The sequence below is a fragment of the Salminus brasiliensis genome, chromosome 10 (assembly GCF_030463535.1).
Source record: "Salminus brasiliensis chromosome 10, fSalBra1.hap2, whole genome shotgun sequence".
NCBI lineage: Eukaryota > Metazoa > Chordata > Actinopteri > Characiformes > Bryconidae > Salminus > Salminus brasiliensis.
The window spans coordinates 7,553,915-7,576,019 of NC_132887.1; the positions used below are offsets into that span (position 1 = coordinate 7,553,915).

General features: G+C 42.9%; 1 protein-coding gene across 4 annotated transcripts in view; it reads left to right on the forward strand.

Annotated features, from left to right (window-relative positions):
- The window catches only part of daam2 (dishevelled associated activator of morphogenesis 2), a 125,647-nt gene that overhangs the window by 58,689 nt on the left and 44,853 nt on the right, over positions 1-22,105 (forward strand). For all 4 annotated transcript variants that reach the window (XM_072689096.1, XM_072689099.1, XM_072689098.1 and 1 more), the window contains exons 4-5: positions 10,438-10,512; positions 16,779-16,873. In XM_072689096.1, the coding sequence (XP_072545197.1) occupies positions 10,438-10,512; positions 16,779-16,873 (170 nt within the window). The remainder of the gene's footprint in view (positions 1-10,437; positions 10,513-16,778; positions 16,874-22,105) is intronic.

Here is a 22,105-nt window from a genome sequence, read left to right on the forward strand (position 1 = left end):
CTTATTGGTGTAGCACAGGATAGTCACCCAGACTGGGAATCGAACCCTGGTCTCCCACATGGTGTAATAGCTCATTAGCTGCCAGTGGTTTTATCTGTTGTGCCACACCAACCAGTCAATGCTGAATCTAAAGAAAGGCCAAGTTGGAGTAAAGACAGTCCTTAGTACTAAGTGATCCTAATGAGGTCAAGACCCAGACTTCTTATCTACCTAATGGCTTCCAGTCCACATGTCTTCATTTTTTCAAGTTTATTTGGGTGGAGTCAGGTAACAGTGAGCTAGAGGCTAACGTATTTATTTTTACTGTACTGTTTGGGGTTTGATTAGTTGGATTTACCAGTAGTGTAAAATATAATCAAAACTATGAGTATATTTGATTTCTTTTTTACATGCTGTGTAAAATCACATGCAATTAAGCAGGAGCAATTGTGCTAATTAAGCAAGGGTAATTATGCTTAATTGCTAATGCTGTTTAATTACACTAATTAAACAAGAACGATTATCCCCTCTTAGACTCCCAGCATTTTAGAGAGTGCTGCCACTTGGGAGCCTCTTCTACACCTTTTTAAATGACCCATTCAGTTGGTCAGTGTGGAAGGACTGCAGAAGCGAAAGCATACATCTGACTGTAATGATATTATATTGTCAGATCACCCACCCTACAGTGTCCCACTCCCGTCCCCCAGGATGAAGGAGTTCTGTAGCACCTCATATTGCTCTGAGCTGTGTGATATTAGAGATTTATGGATACTGTCAAAACAGCTTGTTGGATGTCGACGTTCTAACTGTAAAACTCCCTTTTTGTGATTAAAACCTTTGAAATGGAAATGTGTAACCACAGCTCCCTCTAAACCACTGCCCAAAGTGTCCAGCATACTTGTCACACGTATCCCCTCCCTTCCTCTGCTGGACAGGGCCAATCCCTTAGTTGTGCTTGTGGTCGGCCACTCGCAGGATATTACTCTGTCTCTGATTACAGTTCGAGGGCTGTGGCAGCCTCTGAAAGCCTCTCCGGATCTAGCGTTAAACAAACGCACATGACTCTCCTCCACACCATTTTTTTCCCTCCTCCTAAATGCTGTTGTTTTGGCAGGGAGCTTAGTGTGAACAGTAACCAGTAACTTCTGCAGCTCCAGCTTGGCACCCTAACGATAAGAATCTTGTACAGCTCCATTCATCATGTTGGACAGATCTAACGTTTCTCTTTCTCATTCATCTTCATCTTCTCTTTTATCTTCTCCATTGTTTTTGTCCTTTTCCCCTTTAATCTTCTTTTTTTGTCTCCTTCTTCTCCTTTACTCCTCATTTGACATCTCATTCTTCTTCTCATTTTCTTCTACTCCTCCATCATTGTTCTTCATTGTTGTCTTCACCACCTCCGCTTTACCACCACATCCTGCTCCTCCACATTTCTTTCTTTCCCCTCCTTCTTTCATCTGTCTTCATCTGTCTTTTTCTCCTTCTTATCTTTCTTCTCCTCCTCCTTTGTCTCGTTCTTCTTCTCACCCTCTTTAATTGTTATTCTTCTTCTCCATCTTCTCCTTCTTTCTTCTTTATTTGTCTTCCTCATTCATCTTCTTGTCCTTCATTGTTCTCCATCTTTGTCTTCACCTCCTCCTCCTTTCTTTTTCTTCATCTTCTTTCTCTTCATTCTTTCTTCATCTGTCTTCAAAATTGTCCTTCACTCCTCCTTTCTTTTTCATCTTCTTTGTCTTCTTCTGTTTGCTCACCTTTGTCTTCCTCTTCTTCTTGTTGTCTTCTGCTGTTCATCCTGCTTATTTTTTCTTCCCTTCCTTCATTGTTCTTTATCTTTTTGTCTCCTCCTCTTCTTCACCTCCTTCCCCTTTCTCCGTCTATCTTCCACCTGACCTTCTTAAGACGTAAGGATTTTGAATAACTGTAAACCTTTTGTTTGCAGCCTTTGTTTGGCTTTATATATTATTGACCTATCATTTGTTTCCACACACTTTTTTTTTTTTTTTGAACAGTTATGAAGACCCTGTAGCTCCAGCACAGTAAACAGAGAGCTACAGAGGCAACAATGCTGACCCATTGTCCTGCTGAGAGTTCAGGCTTGGGAAGTGGTGGTGTTACAGGCAGGGTGGGGTTTAGAGCAGAAAGCTGATGTCCTCTCAAACCGTGTTTCCTGGCAGTGCAGATTGTTCGAAAAGGACCAAAATGTTCGAAAAGGACCAAGGCCAGGAAACAGGAACCAGAACTAGGCAAAGAGTCGCTCGGAAAAACGGTGCAAAAGAAAACAAAAAGCTGATTCACGTCAAAGGAGGAGGGCAGTCCCACACATGCCTGTTTAACATGCAGGACAATGTACACTGAAAGAATCAAGACTCTGTGACTTGAGAAAGCCCTTGAAAGAAAGTGGATTGGGAGCTTGTCTTGGCGCCTTGTGTGCCACAAGGTTATAGGCAGGATAAAGTCCTTACAAGAAGTCGACGTCAGATCCAGTGTTTTTAAAAGGCACAGTTGTTAACAGCTCTGCTTTTAGTATGATGGATCCCATTGCCCTCGTAAATGAATCAAATCCCAAATAAGAAAATACTGGTGAGTGTCAGAGTCTTTGTTAAAAAGGGGGTTAAAAAGAAGACATTTCTACTTAAGAACGGTTGATAAATGAGGCTGTGACTAATGTGAGCTGTTTGTAAGCAGATTGAAGTCGAGCTGTCAGTTTACAGGTAAGTATGGGCACTTATGGAGTTTAGTAAACCTTCAAGTCATAAAAACAATTGAAAAAAAATGTGATGAAACATAATTGGTGGGAAAAAGTGCTTATAATTGCATGTAATCCTCATTATACACTTCTATTCTGAGCATTCACAGTTGAATAGCACGCAATCTTCTCAAATCTCCACTCGCAACAAGTCCAGGCGACTCTTTTATACAGTAGATTCTGAAGGAGGTTCTGAGGAAGGCCCATGGAATAGCACAGATAGGCCATGCACTTTGAGCCTGCTGTTCTGGGTGCAATAACTCTGCGCTCATAATAGCATTACTGTAAACAAACCAGGCTTTCTATGCATTCCAGCTCTGATGAGAACATCTTGTGGCTGTCATGCAGATGTTTCATAAGACCCCTGGCTGGATGTGTGTGTTTGTGAGTGCTGATGCTTCCAAAGCCTTGTTTTTAAATGGCTCTTGCATCTCAAGTCTGCAGTAATGTATTCTGAGTGACTTGATTTGCATGATTGAAGTAAACAGGGGCATACACTCCGTTCACTGTGTTTGCTCACAGCTGGTGGACGAACTGCTCTGTCTCAAGGACGTTAGCCTGATGAGACTTGCTCTCATCTGGTGCATTGTCTTAAACTCGCTTGAAAAAGAGACAGTGCCTATAAGAAGTATTCACCCCCTTTTCCAATTTTATTGCTTTAATAAATGAAACAATGGCCATATACGATACCATATTTCTACAAAGGAAAGTCAGTTAATTTAAATATATAATGTAAAATAGTGATGTGCTTAAATATTCACCCCCTTTAAAGTGTTGTAATGTACTATGTCCAGGCAACTGGTGCTAGTAGTCTCACAATTAGTGAAAGAGAGTGCAGTGAATGTGTCTCAAATGATTGTAGTATAAATACACCTGTCTGGACGGTCCAGCCACTGGTTAATCTGTATTCCTGGCTACAAATACACCATTAAGACACATGAATGTAAAGAGTTATTGAAGAGTATAAGTCAGGGGATGGATTTTTAATGTCACTGAACATTCCCTGAAGTTCCATTCAGTCCATCATTACGAATTGGAAGGAATATGGCACATATTAATCTGCCTAGAGCAAGCCGTTCAAGAAGTAGACTAGTGAGTAAGGCCATCAAGACATGCATTATTACAGTCCTACAGAAAGTGGTGGTGGTTCTCAATCACTGTGTTCATCGAAACATCTCCAAAGTTCTCCTCATGGAGTCTAGTTTAATTTAGAGTTCTCCTCATATCAACACCTGATTTGGTAATTCAGGGCTTAATGATGGTAAATCAGGTGAGCTGCTGCTGCTGCTGCTGCTGCTGATGGAGTTGAACACATCCATGCTGTGCTGGCTGGACTGAGAGGGCGGCATCCAGGAGAAACCTGGAGGAACCGAGCTCTGTTCTTCAGACAAAAGATCTCACCTACTTTCTTCAAAATGAGAAGCTCTTGTTCCTTCCTATATATATATATATATATATATATATATATATATATATATATATATATATATATATATATATATATATATATATATATATAATTAGTTGTTTTTGTCTTGGTATTGTCGGATCCAGAGTAAGTTGGAAAGCAAAGCTGACGGAAACGTCTCTTTTGTCTTGCAGTAGTGGTCCTTGCCAAAGAAGTGGTTACTCTGACCTGTTGTTCGAATTAGTGCTTTCTCCGGCCAGTGCTTTTGGGAAAAACAATTCCAACCCGCTTGCTTAGAGGTGTCCTTGGAGAAGCCATGTCTTGTTTTGCATAAACAGGGGTTTTGCAGAGGAAGTGCTTCATCTCTTGAGAGGAACATGAATCTTCAGTGCTGATTGTCATGGAGACATACAGGGAGCACTGACGAGAAGTTGCTGTTTCACAGTTCTCAAAGATAATCTCTAAGATGATAACGATGATGAATTTGTAAATACAGAAAATGACTACGAGTCCTTAAGTAAAGAGATTTTTCTGTATTGTCAAGGGCACAGACAGATGTGGATACGTTATCGTGATGTACTCTGAACTAAATTCTTGCAGCTGTAATTGGATCTCTGAATTGGATTGCGGGATGAAGCAGAGGACGGCCTGCTGAGATGTTGGATCCTGGCAAGATGGTTGTCTAGCCTCAAAAACATGGCTGATTACTACTCTGGCTCAGGGACAGGCAGAGATTTGTGTGCTAATGTGATTTAGGCAGGAGGATTCTGGAGAGCCAGGCTGTTATTGAAGGCACAGACCAGCCTCTTGTTAGCCTTTCAAATACTTACAGTAACTCAGAGTTATATTTCTTACTATTGAGCTTGAAAACACAATTTGCGTCCAGGTAAAAAGCCAAACACCGAGCAAAAGAGAGAAACTGGGAGAAGTCTGAAAAAAGGGAAGGCTAGACGCATGAATTTGTTACTTTTCAGAGAATAAAAAAAAAAAAAACACAGAAAAGGCCTTGCTGTGTTAAACAGCTGCCCATATGGGCCTCTGCTGCCTGAGCGTTTACTTATAGTTACTGTATATGCTTACTTATATGACTTGGCATACCGCAATCCAGGTGTAAGTGGACTAAATACCTTGTTTGAAATCTGCCAAGGGAAATATTTGGATGTCTCCTGTCTTTTTGTATTCTTAACCTAAGCCATCACTCTGGTAGAATAATGAGGAACAGATTTTCAAAATTGCCCAGTTAATATCATCACCATTCCCCATGAAAAAAGAGACCTAAACAATCCCCTGTGGTTGAATTCACAGTCCACCTCACATAATAACCTCTGGAGGAAACATACCGATTACACAACCTGCAGTCTCCTGCACGTTTCTCCCCTCTGGCTTAAAGTTTATTTCCCTTTTTCCACAAATAAAGGGGGCCGCGTATGGAACCCTGCTGCACTTTCAGTCAGGCTTTCGTCACGAACATATCCTCTTTCCTCCTATTAGGTTGCTTCAAAAACCATACAGGCCGTGCACACAGCACTAACACTGTACTCGTTTCAACTATGAGAACAGGTTTCCATTTTTGGCCACTTAGTTTGATATATGCATCTGATTCACATGCAGAACGACTCTCGAAATAGAAAGTAAAATCAGGCACTCAAATGTTTCGCTAAAATCACTGTTGACCTCACACCAGAGAAACGATCCACTCCTCTTCGTAATTCCAGACTGTTCAGATGTTGTTTCTCACCAATAGTTTGTCTCACACGTTCCTTACATCCAGTAGTCAATTTTCCCCTGATTTATGGCCATCACTGCCTGTGGTGATAACCGAGGACTGATGTTAGGAGACATGCTCTTTGTATTCACTGCTGCATTCTGTGTTTTGGTAGCTGTGTCATCACATTTGCATTTGTACAGCTGGTCCCTTAAGAGAGTCTGTGGGTTCAGCCAACAAGCTTCCAAATCTCCACAAACACTCAGCAGCACAGTCCCAGGCATGGAGCCCCGTTCAAACGAAACCGCAGAAATCAGAGAAGCAAAGAAGCGCTTTAGTGAAGGCACAGGCTCAGGGGTCACCTTGGCCACAGAAGGGATAGAATTTTATTCCCTGAGAATGAGTGAGTGAAATTCTCAAGCAAACGCTGCCAAAACTCACTGCAGTGCTAGAGTACATGAGGAGGCCTAAAAGAGAAAAGTGTTGAATAATCGATAGCGCGATCCTCCATGGGGCGACTCTGTGCAGCCTGTATGTATGTACTGTTTAGCAGGGTCATGACAAGGGCGTCTAATACAATCAGCTTATAGTTATTCTCCCAGTCTCACTTGAACGTGGCTGAGCTCTTAAGAATAGCTTTTTATGAGAAGAAATGTTTCAAAGAAATTTTGTGATGTTACTGTACCTTATTTCCTCCCAATTTACTCAGTCATTTTCAATCCCCACCTACCGGTTAGGCCTCCTCCTTTCACACAATGATACCAGTACTAGAATGGGCTTCCCCTGAATCATGTGAAGTTCTGCTAATGCAATATCATTGGAGGAGAACGCTGACTGCCAATGCTGTTGGTTATCTCTTCAATGAGTGATGGTATCAATATCTGCCTATCAGCCAGAACATTATCACCACCTACCTAATATTAAGCATGCCCCCCTTGTGCTGCTACAACACACCTGACCATTTGAGGCTTTTACAGACCTCTGAAGGCATCCTGTGGTATCTGGCACAAAAACTACAGTAAGCAGCAGCTCCTTTAAGTACTCCTTTAAGTTGTGATGTGGGACCTCCATGGATTGCATCTATAAACCTTAGGTGTCCATGGCTCAGTCAGTGGTTCACCGGTTGTCCTTTCTTGGTGCACTTTTGGTAGGTAGTGACCGCTGCATACCAGAAAAGACCCACAGGACCTGCCTGATGTATTTTGGAGATGTTCTGAGCCAGTCATCACAGTTTGGCTCTTCTCAAAATGTCTCAAATTCTTAGGCTCACCCATTTTGCCTCCTGTTAACACATGGACATTCACTTGCTGCCTAATATATCCCACTCCTTGAGGTCACTGGAGATGACGATAATCACGATTTGTCACTACACCTGTCGGTGATGCTATTGTTATGGCTGGTCGGTGTATATACTCTCACTAAGCACTTTATTAGGAACACTAAATCTGGGTAGGGTCTCCTTTGTTCTTCAGAGATGCTGAAAACGCAACATTCCTTTGAGATTCTGGGCCATTGTAACATGATGGCGTCACACAATTCCTGCAGATTCATGCTGCGAATTTTACTTTCTAAAACATCGCAAAGGTGTTTTATTGGATTCAGATCTGGGAAAACTGGGGAAAAACAACAACTGAAGGACATTGAGCACAGCCGTGTTCATGAAAGCAGTTAAAGAGACCCTCACCTTGTGCATCATCATACTGGAAGTAGCTTTTAGATGATGAGTAGATTGTGTCCATGACTGGATACAGTAGTCAAACAGGCTCTGGCATTCAAATAATGATTGATTGATGGGTATTAATAGGCCCAAAGTGTGCCAAGAAAACATTCCCCACACCATTAAACCTCTACCTGACTCAGGTGGTGTACAGATGTTCCCAATAACTAGAATTCAGCTGGAATTCTAAATACTGTTCAATGTTTCTGTGTTCCTGCTCGTTTTTGAGATCCAAAATTGAGACAAAGATGGCATGAAAGAGCAGCCAGGCGTCAAGAAAACCGTTAAGCATTCAGGAAAGCCATTATTCGGACATGCTCCGAGATATAAACGACATGGTCACGGTTTGTACTGTGGTGTTCTTTCTTAAGGCCCTGCGTCAGACTGGCTTGTCTGTTCCACCTCTGAGCTGGACCCACGGTGGGCTGAGAGCACGGGGTCGTGTTTATTATTGCTCCCTCCACTCTGGCTGCTTTAATAGCACAAATATTGACGCACAGGGAGAGCAGCGCACTACCGTGCCGACCTTAAAGCAAACACAACCCCCCCACCACCACCATCTCCCCTCGTTCACGGGCCTTTTAATGGCCCTTGTGAGACTGCCAGGAGAAATGTTCTGTACAGGGTGAGCAGTCTCAGACGGCAGGCGATAAATAGGCAGGAGTTGGTGTAAAGTCATTAAGGTTGGTAATCAGGTGGTTAGAATCAGTCTGGCTGCAGGAGCAGACTGCATCTGTGTACAGATCGGAGGTTGAGAGGAAACCAGATTGCAGGACGAGGCACGGTCCAAGCTTTTGTTTTGCGTTCCAGCAGTTTTGCTTTGGCGTTGGACATGTAAGACCACAAAGTGGAAAAGGGTGAATTGCTTTTGGAGCTGAGTGGTAGTTATGTTATGCTGTGTTTATGTCTATATGTGGTCTGCAGGACTCTGTTTCTAAACCATGATGGACCTTCAGGCTGTTTGTCCATCTTAGACACAACATGTCTCCACAATGTAAAACTCTGTCCTGTGTAAGAATTTGTCAGATGATTTCATAGAAAATGTGTACACTGATCACCTGTTCACTTACTGCCTAATATATCCAGCCCTAGACAGATGTTTTTCACTATACATGTCATGTTATGGCTGTTAAAATCAGGAAAAATAGTCAAGCTTACAAACCTGAGACACTTTGACAAGGCCCAGACTGTGAAGGCTAGACGACTGACTGGGTCAGAACATCTCCAAAACATCAGGCAGGTCTTGTGGGGGTTTTCTGGTATGCAGTGATCAGTATCTACCAAACGTGGTCCAATAAAGGACAACCGGTGAACCAGTGACTGGATCAAGACCACCTTAGTCTCACCGTTGCTCATGGAGGCCCCACCTCACGACTTGCATGACATAAAGGATCTGCTGCTAACGTGCGTCTTGGTTCCAGATACCACACAATGCTTTCAGAGGTCTTGTGAAGTCCATGCCTGGAACGGTCAGATCTGTTGTTGCAACACAAATGGCACCCACTCAGTATTAGGCAGGTAGTACTAATTTATGGCTAATTGGTGTGTTTCTGTGTTTCTTTATTTATCATAAGCCATCACCGGGAGCTTTCTTGGACCACTGGTTTGGAGAAAAGCTGTAATACTTGCCAGGATTGTCAACAGCAACCACATTAAACAAGCTAATTGTGGTTGATAGAAACCAGTTCTCTGGTGTTAATGTCCACATAAGCTTCAGACTTGGACATGACCCACATCCACGGCTGATGTCTGATGATGTTTAGTGACAGGACTCTGTAGTTTGCACATTAAACACAGATCATCATGCACGGAAACTAAAAACAAGGGATTTGGATCATCCCCAGTTTAAGGCAGCCTTAATGCTCAACGCCAGCACACTCTGATCCATTTTCCAAACGGCTTGAGTAGCGCTCTTGTTTGATGCTAAACAGAAGAGTGGTCTCCACATGGCCTGCCTGCTGTGGGCTCTTTGGGGAGAACATGTGCCATTAGATCAGCAAGCTGCTCCCTAAGGGAGTAATGGGCTAAAAGCTTTCTGTAGTCCAGCTGGGACCAGACAGAAGCAATGAGACAAAAAAGACAATTAATGAAGCAAAGATTATGGATAAAAGTTTGACATGCTCTATCTTAGGTAAACTATGAAGAATGGAGCTAAGACTTGATCTTGCAAAAAAACCTGAAGGATCCTTCGCTACCATGGATAAAATGGGCCGATTTATCATCCGCAGCCACAAAGAAGTCTTTGAAATGTTAAATACAGCCTCCGAATGATACAGCCTCTGAATTGGGACACATTAATTGTGATAGCCCCCTAGTTTAACAGTAGGCTATGGCTGCAGAGCAACAAATCAGATTATTCCAATCAACAGCAGTATCCTCTTTGTGTATCCAGAGATTAAAAGGTGTCTCGGACAATCATATAGTACTAAAGAATTGATCGAATTTTTGTGATCGCATTTCTGAAGAGTAGTCTTTATCTCAGTACGATGAAGTGCTCGTACAGTAGAGTACAGTTTTCCCACACAGATAAGGATAAATTTCATTTTCTGCTCGTTATAAAGAGGACATTCCCCCTAGCATAACAACAGCAATCCACCAGACTCCAGTTATCCGTCTGCATGTAGTCTCTTGTCTGCTGGAGTTTTCCGCGGGACATGGAACTCCTTGCATATTTAATACCTCACAGCTTCCCATGCATATGGATGACGTGCAGATGAAGGAAGTGGTATCAATTATGCTGATGCTGTGGCTTTTTCATCTGCCTAATGAAAGATTTGAAACACACGTCAATGCATATGTGCCTTCTGCGATTTCCTTGAAGCCCTTAAAGTCGGGAGTATTTATGTTGTTCTCATGCAGTTTTGTTTTCCATCTTTATTCAGGAACAAGAGGATCCCAACAAGCTCGCCACCAGCTGGCCTGACTACTACATAGATCGCATCAACTCCATGGCTGCTGTAAGTGACTGCTGGTGTTGTTCTACTTTGGGTAGGGGAGGGGGCTAAATGATGTGGAAACTTTGTCACCAGTATTAGATGTCAAGGAGCTAAACTTCTAATAACAGAAAAATAGTAGCATTTTTATGATTACATCTGAAATAAACGGTTGTGATAAATAGAAATTATACAGTACTTATTAATAATTAGTCACCTGCATAATAAAGGTGGCTCCTGCTGCACGTAGGATGATCTGGCCATAAATACCTGTGGGGTGAGAAGAGGAGGTACAGTGCAGCTGAATGTCTGTCTGTTGGATGTGTGGAAAATGGGTCGCAAAGCAGATGTTAATAACTGACAAAAAGGAGTGACCATATTTGGGCATGCTAAAGGCCACAGTGTGAAGGAAGTGGCTGAATCTGCAGGTGTATGGAAGCATACGGTCATACAGGTCTACCAGCAGTGGCAGAAATCCCAGTCTACAGGAAATTCTCATCCCAATAGTGTTCTCAAGATGAAACCGGTGGATAGGGACCACGGACAGGTTTCACAGCATGTGTAAGAGTGTCCTTCCAGAAATTGGTGGTGAAGGACCTGCCTTGACTTCTACAAGCACTTCTTATCTGGAAGCTAAGCGATTTTTATTCACACCTTGCTCTGTTATACTTGACTGATGCAGCTAGCGTCATTATTTTACTCTGTTGGCTTGCTAGTAAGGCAGTAAGACAGCACACCATAGTCCTAAAGCAAAGCTTACAGCCAGACAAGACAATCTTCCTCCATGTTGTGGTCAAACGTCTTACAAAGATCATTCAGCATGACCACGTTTTGGCTAATTGGCTAGTTCACTGTGGCTAGTCTAGCATGTTCTGACCAAAGAACCTGCTCCTAGCCTTCCCCTCCTCCCCCTTGTGCTAGGAGTGGGCACTTGTGTAACACAGATCAGAACGACTTCCGAGTGGTGAGTCAAATTCTGTTTGAAATGTGAACTCGGTCTCTGGAGCCCTCTTGGATGGATTTCTCCATCCGCTTTCTGATCCTGGAACAGTCTAGAACGCTGTTGTTGTGTTGATGCTTCACACCTTGACTGATGAGTCACACCAGTTACTCACACATCAGAGAACATGCTGACCTTACCTCTGAGAGAACAGCACTTTTGTGAGCTAGGAATACTGAAAGTACTGTAGGTCAACAGAAGGTTCCACAGGAAACTCAGCAGTTCAGCAGAATTCAGAGTATTTATCTTTCAGAGCTGTTTAAGTATCATGTCAGTAGATCTGAAAAGGATCTACTTGGAGATTGGTTTCAGCCATTCCTGACCCCTGTCCCTCCTCTGGAGACGCTCAGTCTGCACTGTTTTTGATGATCAGAACCAGGCCGCACACTAGCGTCTCAACAGTGGAAAAACAATGGAAATGAATTACTGTTTGTTTTGACTGTTTATACTTGCCGTATAGTCGCTTGATTTCATTCACTTCTGGACTCAACACTAAAGCCGGAGCGTTTCTGACGTGCTATTGGGCATTAACATTCCTTAAGGTCAATTTTCCATGCTGCTCGTAGAACAACCGGCCAAAATATTTCAGCATTAGCATATCGTTTCAGTCGGCACGTTCGTAGTAGTGGAATTCCATTTAAGCGTGTTGTTAAGGCTGATGGAGGATGGACGGCCAAAAAGCAATCATCATTATATTTTTACTGCATTGTTTTATTTATTTATTTATTTATTTATTTATTTATTTATTTAAGTTTTTCGACCTGCAAATGCTAGATGCTTCTAGCAACACTTTAGTTTAGTTTAAGTTGAAGTTGCACCCATTGTTGACACGGCACGTGCAAATGCACACACTCGCAGCTTGTCTAGTCCCCATAGAGAAGCACTGCCAATAGAATAGGACTCTCTAAAGCTGATAAACATGAATCTTTTGGCACAGTGTCTAATGCCAGGTGTGGGCTAGAGGGGTAAGAAGCCCAGCAGCTGTGGAGCAGTGGAACTAATGGTGTGCTCTGGCATGATGGATGGTGCTCCATCCAATACTTTTGGGATTAGTTGGGGATGAGGTGAAAGGGTGATGGTCATCCAACATTCTGACCTCACTAATGCTCTTGTTAACATATATAGTCAATAATTTTTGGCTGGTTTTGGGACAGGCCTCCTGGGACAGGACTTTTACTCAATATTGCAAAAGGGAATTGGGGTTGCTGTAGGTTAATCAGTGTTGTTAATCCTTATATGATGCTGGGGTCATATAAGTAGTAGAAAGCTCAACTGCTTGGCATTTCTGTATGTTGTTGTGGAAGAAACATGTTACATAAAGGCTGGAGATAAGTAGAGTTTTGAGACTTTCTAGTTTCTTCCTTCACACACAGCCTTTTTGCCTTCAATCTGCAGTCTGTCAAAGATCCGGACAATACAATATACTGCTGTTTATTTCTCAGGTGATCAATAAAGCAATCAGTGGTAGTGCTTTAGTGTTTACTCTGTACATAAATGGATTAAACAAGTCTTGATGAGGACCATCTGGCTTTGTATTTCAGAGGAGGAATGTACTTTTTTACTTAATAGAGCTACTCAAGATCTGAGAGATTTATAGATTTACTGACCTACTCACTGTGGAGTGTGTTTGGTGTGTAACATCTATTGCAAAAGCTGCACCCCCCACCCCCCCACCCCCCCCCCCCCCCATATATATATATATATATTTTGTGTGTGTGTGTGTGTGTGTGTGTGTATATGTATTTATAAATGTGTACACACACACACACATTTTTATGGCCTGTTGTATAATAATATATGAAATCCACACATCACAGGAGTGCGCTGCAGAGTGGAGAGTTTCTGCTATGACTTCATGGCTTGGAGAGGATTTGTACAGTGTGCTTATGGGATAGCTCTGGTAGCTGAATTATTGAATGAGCTCATTTTCCCAGTGTCTGCTTGGCCCAGTGAGGATACACACAGCTCCCTGAAGCCATGCAGAACACGCTGTCAAGACTAATGCGGCCTTGCTCTTCCATTCACGTCAGTTTTATTTTGTATCATTCTCGTAATGTTGGTGCCATATATCAGAGAATTTAGAGTACAGTAACCCAGGCCAAGACTGAAACCTCTTAAATTAAGCGTAGGATGAACTCTTTGGTCTTCAGTCATGAGCGCCCTGCCCTTTAGGAGATCTAATGCATGTATTCAATTTGCAGTATAAGGACAAAAGTATTGGGACAGCTGCTCTTTTATTGTTTCTTCTGAAATCGAGAGTATAAAAAAAAAAGAGTGTATAAAAAGAGAGTATACTGAGTAACTGTCTCTACTGTCCAGGGAAAAAGGGTTTCTACTAGATTTTGGAGGAGCATTGCTGTGAGGATTTGATTGCATTTGGTGACAAGAGCGTCATCCAAGCTCACTCTCTTTATTCAGATGTTTAAGAATAAACCTGTTTAAGAATAATAACGCCAAACAGTGTTTGGACTTGGTTGCTTAAAATAATCAAATGGGGTGCCATTGCTATGATAATGACAATAATGCATAAATATGAGGCCTAAGTGATCGTTGGTAACTTGCAAACTCGTCCCAAAAGTATTGGATGGAGCACCATCCATCATTCCAGAGTTCCACAGTTCTTCCACTGCTCCACAGCACAATGCTCATCTCAACCCCTCTAGCCCACGCCTGGCATTAGGAGGCATGGTGACAGTAGGTTCATGTTTATCTGTTTCTGAGAGTCCTATTCTATTGGCAGCACCTCTCCATGATCTACTGGTCAAGCAGCGGAGCACTTTCAGTAACAGGCTCCTTCAGCTCCGCAGCAGTAAGGAACGGTACAGGAGATCGTTTCTCCCAACAGCGATCTCGCTGTACAATGCCTCGTCACTGTGCCGGGACATTATTGTGCACTGAGTGTACTAATAGAACAGTCCCGCTGTTTCTCAATCGGACACTATTCTGTTCATCAGTATGTACTGCCACACAGCTCTGTCATCTGCACTGCCACTTTAAACTCTATACTGTAATGATACCCCAGGATGCCTTACATCACTACATTATATTAATGTAGTTACTGTTACTGCACTGTTGCATTACACATAATTCATTCTGTATATTACATTATATTAATGTAATTATTACTGCACTACAATCACTTTTACACTTTTACGCTTTTATGCCTCTATCATGCTGCTCTCTTGTTTGATTTTGCTGCTGTAAAAACTGACTTTCCCTGTGGGATAAATAAAGTGATCTATCTATCTATCTATCTATCTATCTATCTATCTATCTACAGGGTCTATACAAGCTGTGTGCGTGCATTTGCACTACTGACCCATCGTCAGCAATGGGTGCAACCTAAAGTAGCTGAATGCATTGATTAGATAGTGTCCACAAACATTTGGACACATAGCATATGAAGCGTACAGAGTGAGGCAATCACTTGTTAAGGTTTGCGGTTTGTTCATGCTTGTAGCACATTCCAGATATAAACCTCCACTGTGGAAGAGAGGATTGATGCAATTGCTGGCAACTTTATTTAACCGGTAGTTGTGTGTATCGGCTCCCAGAGGTTACGAAATGCTGACTCTCTTTAAGCATTCCCAGCTTCATGAAGGCGATTATGTAGAAGAGGTCAGTGAGGCTGGTTGCTGGGAGCAACAGAAGAAGCTCAGCAGATAAGGTCCCTGACCTTTAACACCATTAATCTTCTCGTCGGGTCATCAACCAGAGCTGGCTCTGTTCAGGGAGTGCCCGTTTAGCCTGCAGCGTGGTCGTCAGACTCGAGCACATAATCCGTCCTCGCTTCACCCTCTGGACTTCCACATCCTACTGTCCATCCATTTAGGGAGCAGAGCCAGGGGGCTTTGCAGGCCTGCCAGTGATCCGGGAGCCATCTGGACAAGACCAGACCAGCACCGTCCAATGGATGTTATGACTGAAACATCTGCACAGCCCCTCGGCGAGAGCGGAGCCTGGATTTGGTTGTATGTGAATAAGAGGACCCTGGTGCCATAGCTGCTCTTTTTCCATTAACATGATCTACGTCGCTCCTTAAAAAACAGTACCAGGCTACCAAGCATGACTCTCAGCACTTCCTTTGACCAAGTCGGCCAACATAAGTCTTCACTTTGGGTACCTTGGCAGAGTTTCCGTCCGTTTTTTGTTTTTTTTTTCAGGTTATTAGACAGCCTTCATGAATAGGATTTAGTTCGTAGCTACAACACACAGTTGTGAATCATTTCTGCTTGGCGTGAACCCATAGTGGAAGGAGTAAAGGCAGCACAGAAGCAGAACAGGAGGCCAGCACTAAAGCTAACGAGAACAACAACTGTTTATTGCTACATCGCATTGTGCTTTAATGATCAGACTCGCTGACTGGAGGGTTTTATTGTGACTGCTTGGCTTTATGCATTTGGAAGCTGCTGTATTTTCAGGAGGAATCCCCCAAAACTCATCCAGGACTTGGAATTTAGTTGCTTACAATAATCCAACTGGGTGCCATTGCTATAGTAAAGGCCATTATATACAAATATGAGGCCTATTCCAAGGTAAGGCCTACTGTAGCTCAGTTTGTAGCATTAGCATAGCAGGAGTTTTATTTTGGAGGGGATGGGGGGAGCTAGAGGGCATTATCTAAGAAATATAGCTATAGTGAGGTTGATGACTATCAATTAGACAACTAGCATAAAGTATATGAACAAAAGTATTGGGACATGTGCTCATTCATTGTTGCTACTGAAATCAATGATATTAGAAAATTATTCATTCTGCTTTTGTTGGAGTCGCTGTCTCTACTGTCCAGGGAAGGGTTTTCTGAGATTTTTGGGAGCACTGCTGTGAAGATTTGATTGCATTCAGTGACCAGCATTAGTGGGGTCAGGATGTTTTAATGATCCACCTCAACTCCTCCCCAACTCCCAAAAGTATTGGATGGAGCACCCACCGTCATTGAGAGAACTTTGCTCCACTGCTCCACGGCTTAAGGCTAGGGGTCTTTATACTCCTCTAACCCCCGCCTGGCATTAGGCAGCATGGTACTGATAGGTTCGTGTTTATTTGCTCCAGAGAGTCCTCTTTTATTGGCTGTATTTCTCTACAGGGTCTAGACAAGCTGTGTGTGCATTCACCATTCAGCAATGGGTGCAACCTAAAGTAGCTGAATGCATCGATTAGAGAGGGTGTCCACAAACATTTGGACATATGGTATAGGTCATTGTAGGTTCCAATATAATATAATTATAAGATGTCTTCGTCATCTAACCCAGCAAACAAGATCAACACTCTGTTCTTCTGTGTGTTCCAGATGCAGGCACTTTTCGCATTCGATGAGGAGGAGATGGAGATGAGGAACAAAGTGGTGGAGGATCTGAAAACGGCACTCCGCACTCAGCCAATGAGGTAAGAGCCAGCTATAATGAACAAAACCTTACATATAGTCTGTGTTAAAGTCATTGGTAAGTAAGCCCATAGGTACATAATCCCAGCCTTCTAGTGAACCTCTAGTCAAATGTGGCGAAAACAGTAAAACCCAACGGCCACTTCGAAAGAATATGGTGGTGCTGATACTAGAGAGCAGCTCATCACCTCCAGACTCTGCTAGTCATAGACCTACAGGTTGCTAGGTCTTCAGACCTTCAGATCTTTAACCAAATGGAAGTCTCAAGTGTAGCATATGAGATGATGTAGAACATCAAGTCCAGATTAAGTTAATTATGCTGGATGTATAATCTGTCAAGTTGATAATATCTAGCCTTCCTTAAAATAGCCTTAAACCCTGTGATGGGTTACAAAGGTCTTTACACAGTAACTCGTTCCTCCTTCAGAAGCATTTTTCTTCTCTGAGGTCCTGCGTTCCCTCAGACGCTACAAATGCTTTAGTGTCTCTTTCATCAAGAGCCTTTAACAGCGAACAGATCTCAGCGCTGTGCCAGACAGCGGGAGACTGCGCCGGGAGCCGTCCGTCACGCCGGACCCGGCCGTCTAGCCGCATGGTGCGATCTGGACACCACTTTATATCGAGTTCTCCCAAGAGTCTTTGCTCCCCGTTATCATATACGAGGGGGGACCATCTGGGTCGTGTCTAGGGTTTTTGTGGTCTGTCTATTTTGTCGTGGAGCGTAATGGGATGGAATGGAATTAGGGGGGTAACTTGTTTTCTTTTCTTCGCTCTTGGTATGTCTGAGCACCTTTGGCTAGCGGTGGCTGGGCCGGCAATGCTGGAACATTAGAGGGGATGAAAACGTGCCGTTAACCGAGCGGCCCCTGCAGAGGCAGGAAGCTGTGAGAGTTCAGTAACCGCTGAGAGAGAGAGGGGGGGAGAAAAAAGAGAGACATGACTAGAGTGGCCTGCAATTTGAAAGCAATCAAAAGGTTATTGGCTTTTAATATTTATTTATTAATTTTTCCCCCTTTTCCTTGAGAGCAACTGGCTGAAGCTTCAGTGTTATCATCTGTGAATGTAATGAATACAGACCAGTGTTTTTTTTTTTCTTTTTTTTGTCCTTTAGGTTGTAGCTCTCTTATTAATGCCAGGGTTCATGTTCAGAGTGAAAGCACAGAAGAGAAAGGAAATTTGATTTGAAATACTGCCGGCGTGCTCGTATTGTGTATCACAGCATTGCGTGAATGGTTTATAAGCCGGGTTAGTGACTAGCCAACGCTCCAATGCTCCAAATCAGAAATAAATGACCCTCGTGCTCTCTGATTTTATACAAGCCAGTGTTTCGGTTACACGGTTTTAGAAACTCCCGATTTAGTGCCACCCTTTGAATTATAGCTTCTTTATAGGACGTTTCAGACTCCTATAAATCCAGACTTCGCCACAATTAGATGATGTAATCTCCACATCAGTCAAGAAACATGGAAAGCATTGGGACTGCCTACTGACTGTCATTCTGAGCTGAAAGTCCTCAGTGTTACTCCCTAGTAAAGCAGGCCTCCAGTCTTTTCTTAGAAATAATTTTTCCCACGTAAGCCCACTGTAAATATTTTGAAGAGTTAAATGCAGACAGGTAATTTATCAAGTGATCATTTTTACCTCTCTACCTCTTTTTTTCCCCACTTTAGAATTTACCCTTTACAACAAAACAGGGGCTGTGGCCAAAACGGGTCCCATCTTTGTTTTTGGGAGCTATTGAGTATGCTGGCCGTTTTTAACAGTCTGAACAGTGGAATTTAAGCGTGATTTTGAGAGCACTGCAAACTCCCACAATGCACTGGTAATTCTTAGTGAACAACATAGCTAATTACATGACAAATCTCAATTACATTGCAAATCTCTTGTTACTAAACAACAGACTGTGGAACGAAATGGAGCCAGCTTTTGCTCATATGTGCAAGTAAACGGGTCACAGGATGCTGTGATTTTTGCATATCTTCTTAAATTTGTCTTTGCACAGCCTTTGGCATCTGTGTATCAGATACTCCCCACATGTTTTATATCAAACTGTTCAGAACAAGCTCAGCTCTCCCTTTAATGAGACCCCATGTGACCTAGAGCACCGTGTGAACAGATACGCCCTATATGACTATAAACCTAAACAAATTGAAATCCAATTTTAGGAATTTCCTTCCCATTTCCTGTAAAATGTGCATTCACTCATGTGGATGAACTGTTTTGGTGCTTGAAACTGGTTTACCAGAGTCTTCTGGAGCCTCACATAAGCAGTGGAATGTGTGAATTAAATGGTATTTAAATGACGAGAGGCAAAAGACGAGTTTCGGAGTGTCCATTGGTCAATTTCACACAAAACCTAGATGGACACATGAATCCACCAGTTAGACAGGGTGAGGATCTTCACAGCCTCATAAATCTGGATGTGAGATGCAATGGAAAGGACGGGCTCTACAGATTCAGAAAAAGTTTGAACTGTATTTCTGCACTGCATTGGTGTGTTTGTAGAATCCAGAGGGTTAAACTGCTGTAGGCTGAATAGATAAATATATGCAGATGTGCTCATTTACATGCGTTTACTGTGTAGACCGAGGAGCACTACATTTTCAGCTCTTTTATTTAATGATACAGGCCTTTAAACAGATTAGTTATTTCCGACAGTAAGGGTTGCGCCTTTAGTGGCATGAGTGACAGGTCACGTGCGTTTAAGAGCTTGTGTTGCCGACAGTTGCCGCTGTTCCAGATGTCGGCCCGCTCACTGCCTAGGGAACAGCTGTGACCCAGTCCGTCAGGCAGCACAATCCTTCCTCTCTTCCCGTCAGAACAAGGGCGCGAGGGCTCGTAAAGGCGTGACAACACCAGCGAGAGAGCGCGGACGATTGTTTGCAACTCATCTTCAGCTTCGGCTCAACATTGCGAATATTTACAACCCAGGCAGCGTTCCACCAAATCCCGAGTCACTGTCCCCAAGTAGGACAGAACTGACAGCTGCGAGTCCAGATTGACGTTCGATTGGAGGGATTTGTTACTCAGCATAGACAGGCTGCCGCCAATCGAGCATAACACTGGCAGCGCTGGTGGAAGGGGAAGGGGGGGGCCATGGATCACACTCAAACAAGGCATTGTGATGTTCTGGCTCCAAAATTGCACTAGGTCATCTCTGTGTGTGTGTGTATATATGTGTGTGTGCCATGAACACAAGTGGTTGCAGATGTTCTCTTCCATAACTCCCACTGTAAATCCATGTCATTTGATGCACTTCTGACACGCTAGTCGACTACACAGAGAGAAGGAGTGGGCAGAGGATCATAAGCACTTAACACACAGAAGATGAATGGTTTGTTAATGTGCTGAGCTTTCAGATTCTACAGTGCACAGTCTCTATTCTTCCATTTGGGCCTTTTCACAAGAAGATGTAGCAGCTGGGTGGGTTGCAATTAGCAAAAGACTAGAAGTAACAGACCTACTGTGTGATGCAGGGCTGGTTTTACTAGTGACAGCTGTCTTGGAGATCTTGCAAAGGTACAGAATTGCCTAATGTTGTTACAGGGTTTGAAAAGCTGGTCCTGAGCCAAGGGAGTCTGTTTTACAAGGGCAGAGCTCAAACTGCCACTGTAATTTAGTTACATTAACAGCATGAGCACTAAAAAGCTTTTGCAAGTCACTGCTAGCTCTGCAAACACTGAGCTTTCTCTCCTTCTGTGATGTGACATTGCATTAAGAGTTTGTTGACCGTGTTAATTGGATATGGTAAAAAGCAAAGCAGTGGCTGCCCAGGGTCAGGAGAGGAGCAGGTAAAAGCACAAACTGGCTGAGAGAGCTGCTGTGGATTGAGGTCATATGTGGCCAGATGTGTGAAAGCAAGTGGTGACAAGCAACCTATTTTTTTTTTTGTTTTTTTTTTTTGGACAGCTGAATTAGATGCATGCAATACATGAATTGTGCCAAGATATATTTATTTTTTTATTTTTTTATTTTTTTATTTTTTTATTTTTTTATTTTTTTATTTTTTTCTTGCCACTGTTTCCACTAGCTCTGACCTGGATATATATGTATGTATGTATATGTGTATATGTGTATATGTGTATATGTGTGTGTGTGTGTGTGTGTGTGTGTGTGTGTGTGTGTGTGTGTGTGTGTGTGTGTCCGCATGTGCATGCTCTAGAGATACAGAGATGGATATCAGACTAAATTGAGTCATCACTCTGCTGTCTAGATCGCTGTCTCTGTAATTACTGCTAACTCTCTTCCTTCCCCAGACTGGTTCCGTCATCCTGTGTCATTTTAACTGGACTGTGTGTGTGTGTGTGTGTGTGTGTGTGTGTGTGTGTGTGTGTGTGTGTGTGTGTGTGTGTGTGTGTGTGTGTGTGTGTGTGTGTGTGTGTGCGGGGGTAATGATTGATCATCCATCTCTGGGGACTTTTCCACTCCTTCACTGTGTTTGATGATGATGTGTAGTGCTGTCTGACCACCTCCTCATCTAAGGCGAGCACAGGGGGATCACAAACTCTGATTGGTTTGGTCTGAGTGAAGTGTACAGTGTAACCACAACACAGCCTCCCGCCGTCTGTACCCCCCACCCTCTCCAGTCTACTGAAATAGTCTCTGACCCAGCCTGAATCTCTCAGCACTGCATAATGAGCTCAGATCAGAAGGAGACGGCTTACTGTGGTGACTCCAACACACGCACACATATACAATCAGGCTCCTTTAAACTGGGTTCAAGGCAAAATCGCTATAGTGTGTGTCTGTTAGAGATGGAAGAGTTGCCAGTTATAATGATGTATGAATCATACTGTATAAAATTTTAATAATTCCAATAACTATGCATAATAACCATCTTTTTAAAAGGTCACAGTGGGGCAGAATGACTTTGCTACAGTCTCCCTCCCGCACATGCACCAGGACGACACATCTTTGCACATCAGCAGTAATTAATACTAGAGTAGTATTTTAGTTCTGTGGTATTTATATAGTGCATAATGAACATTGTCGCAAAGCAACTTTCCAGAAATAGATATCTGAGCCTCTTTTAGTCCAGCCAATGGCAGTGGCAAGACAAACTCCCTGAGCACGAGAGGAAGAAACCTTGAGAGGAACCAAGACTCAAAAGGAAAGGAGAACCCATCCTCCTCTGATTGAGTTTGGGTGGGAAAGCAGAAGAATAAATGGTCAGACAGTAAAATAATTAAGAACTAGGACTAATTTTGGCATTTTGGTCTAAACCTTCCTAACCT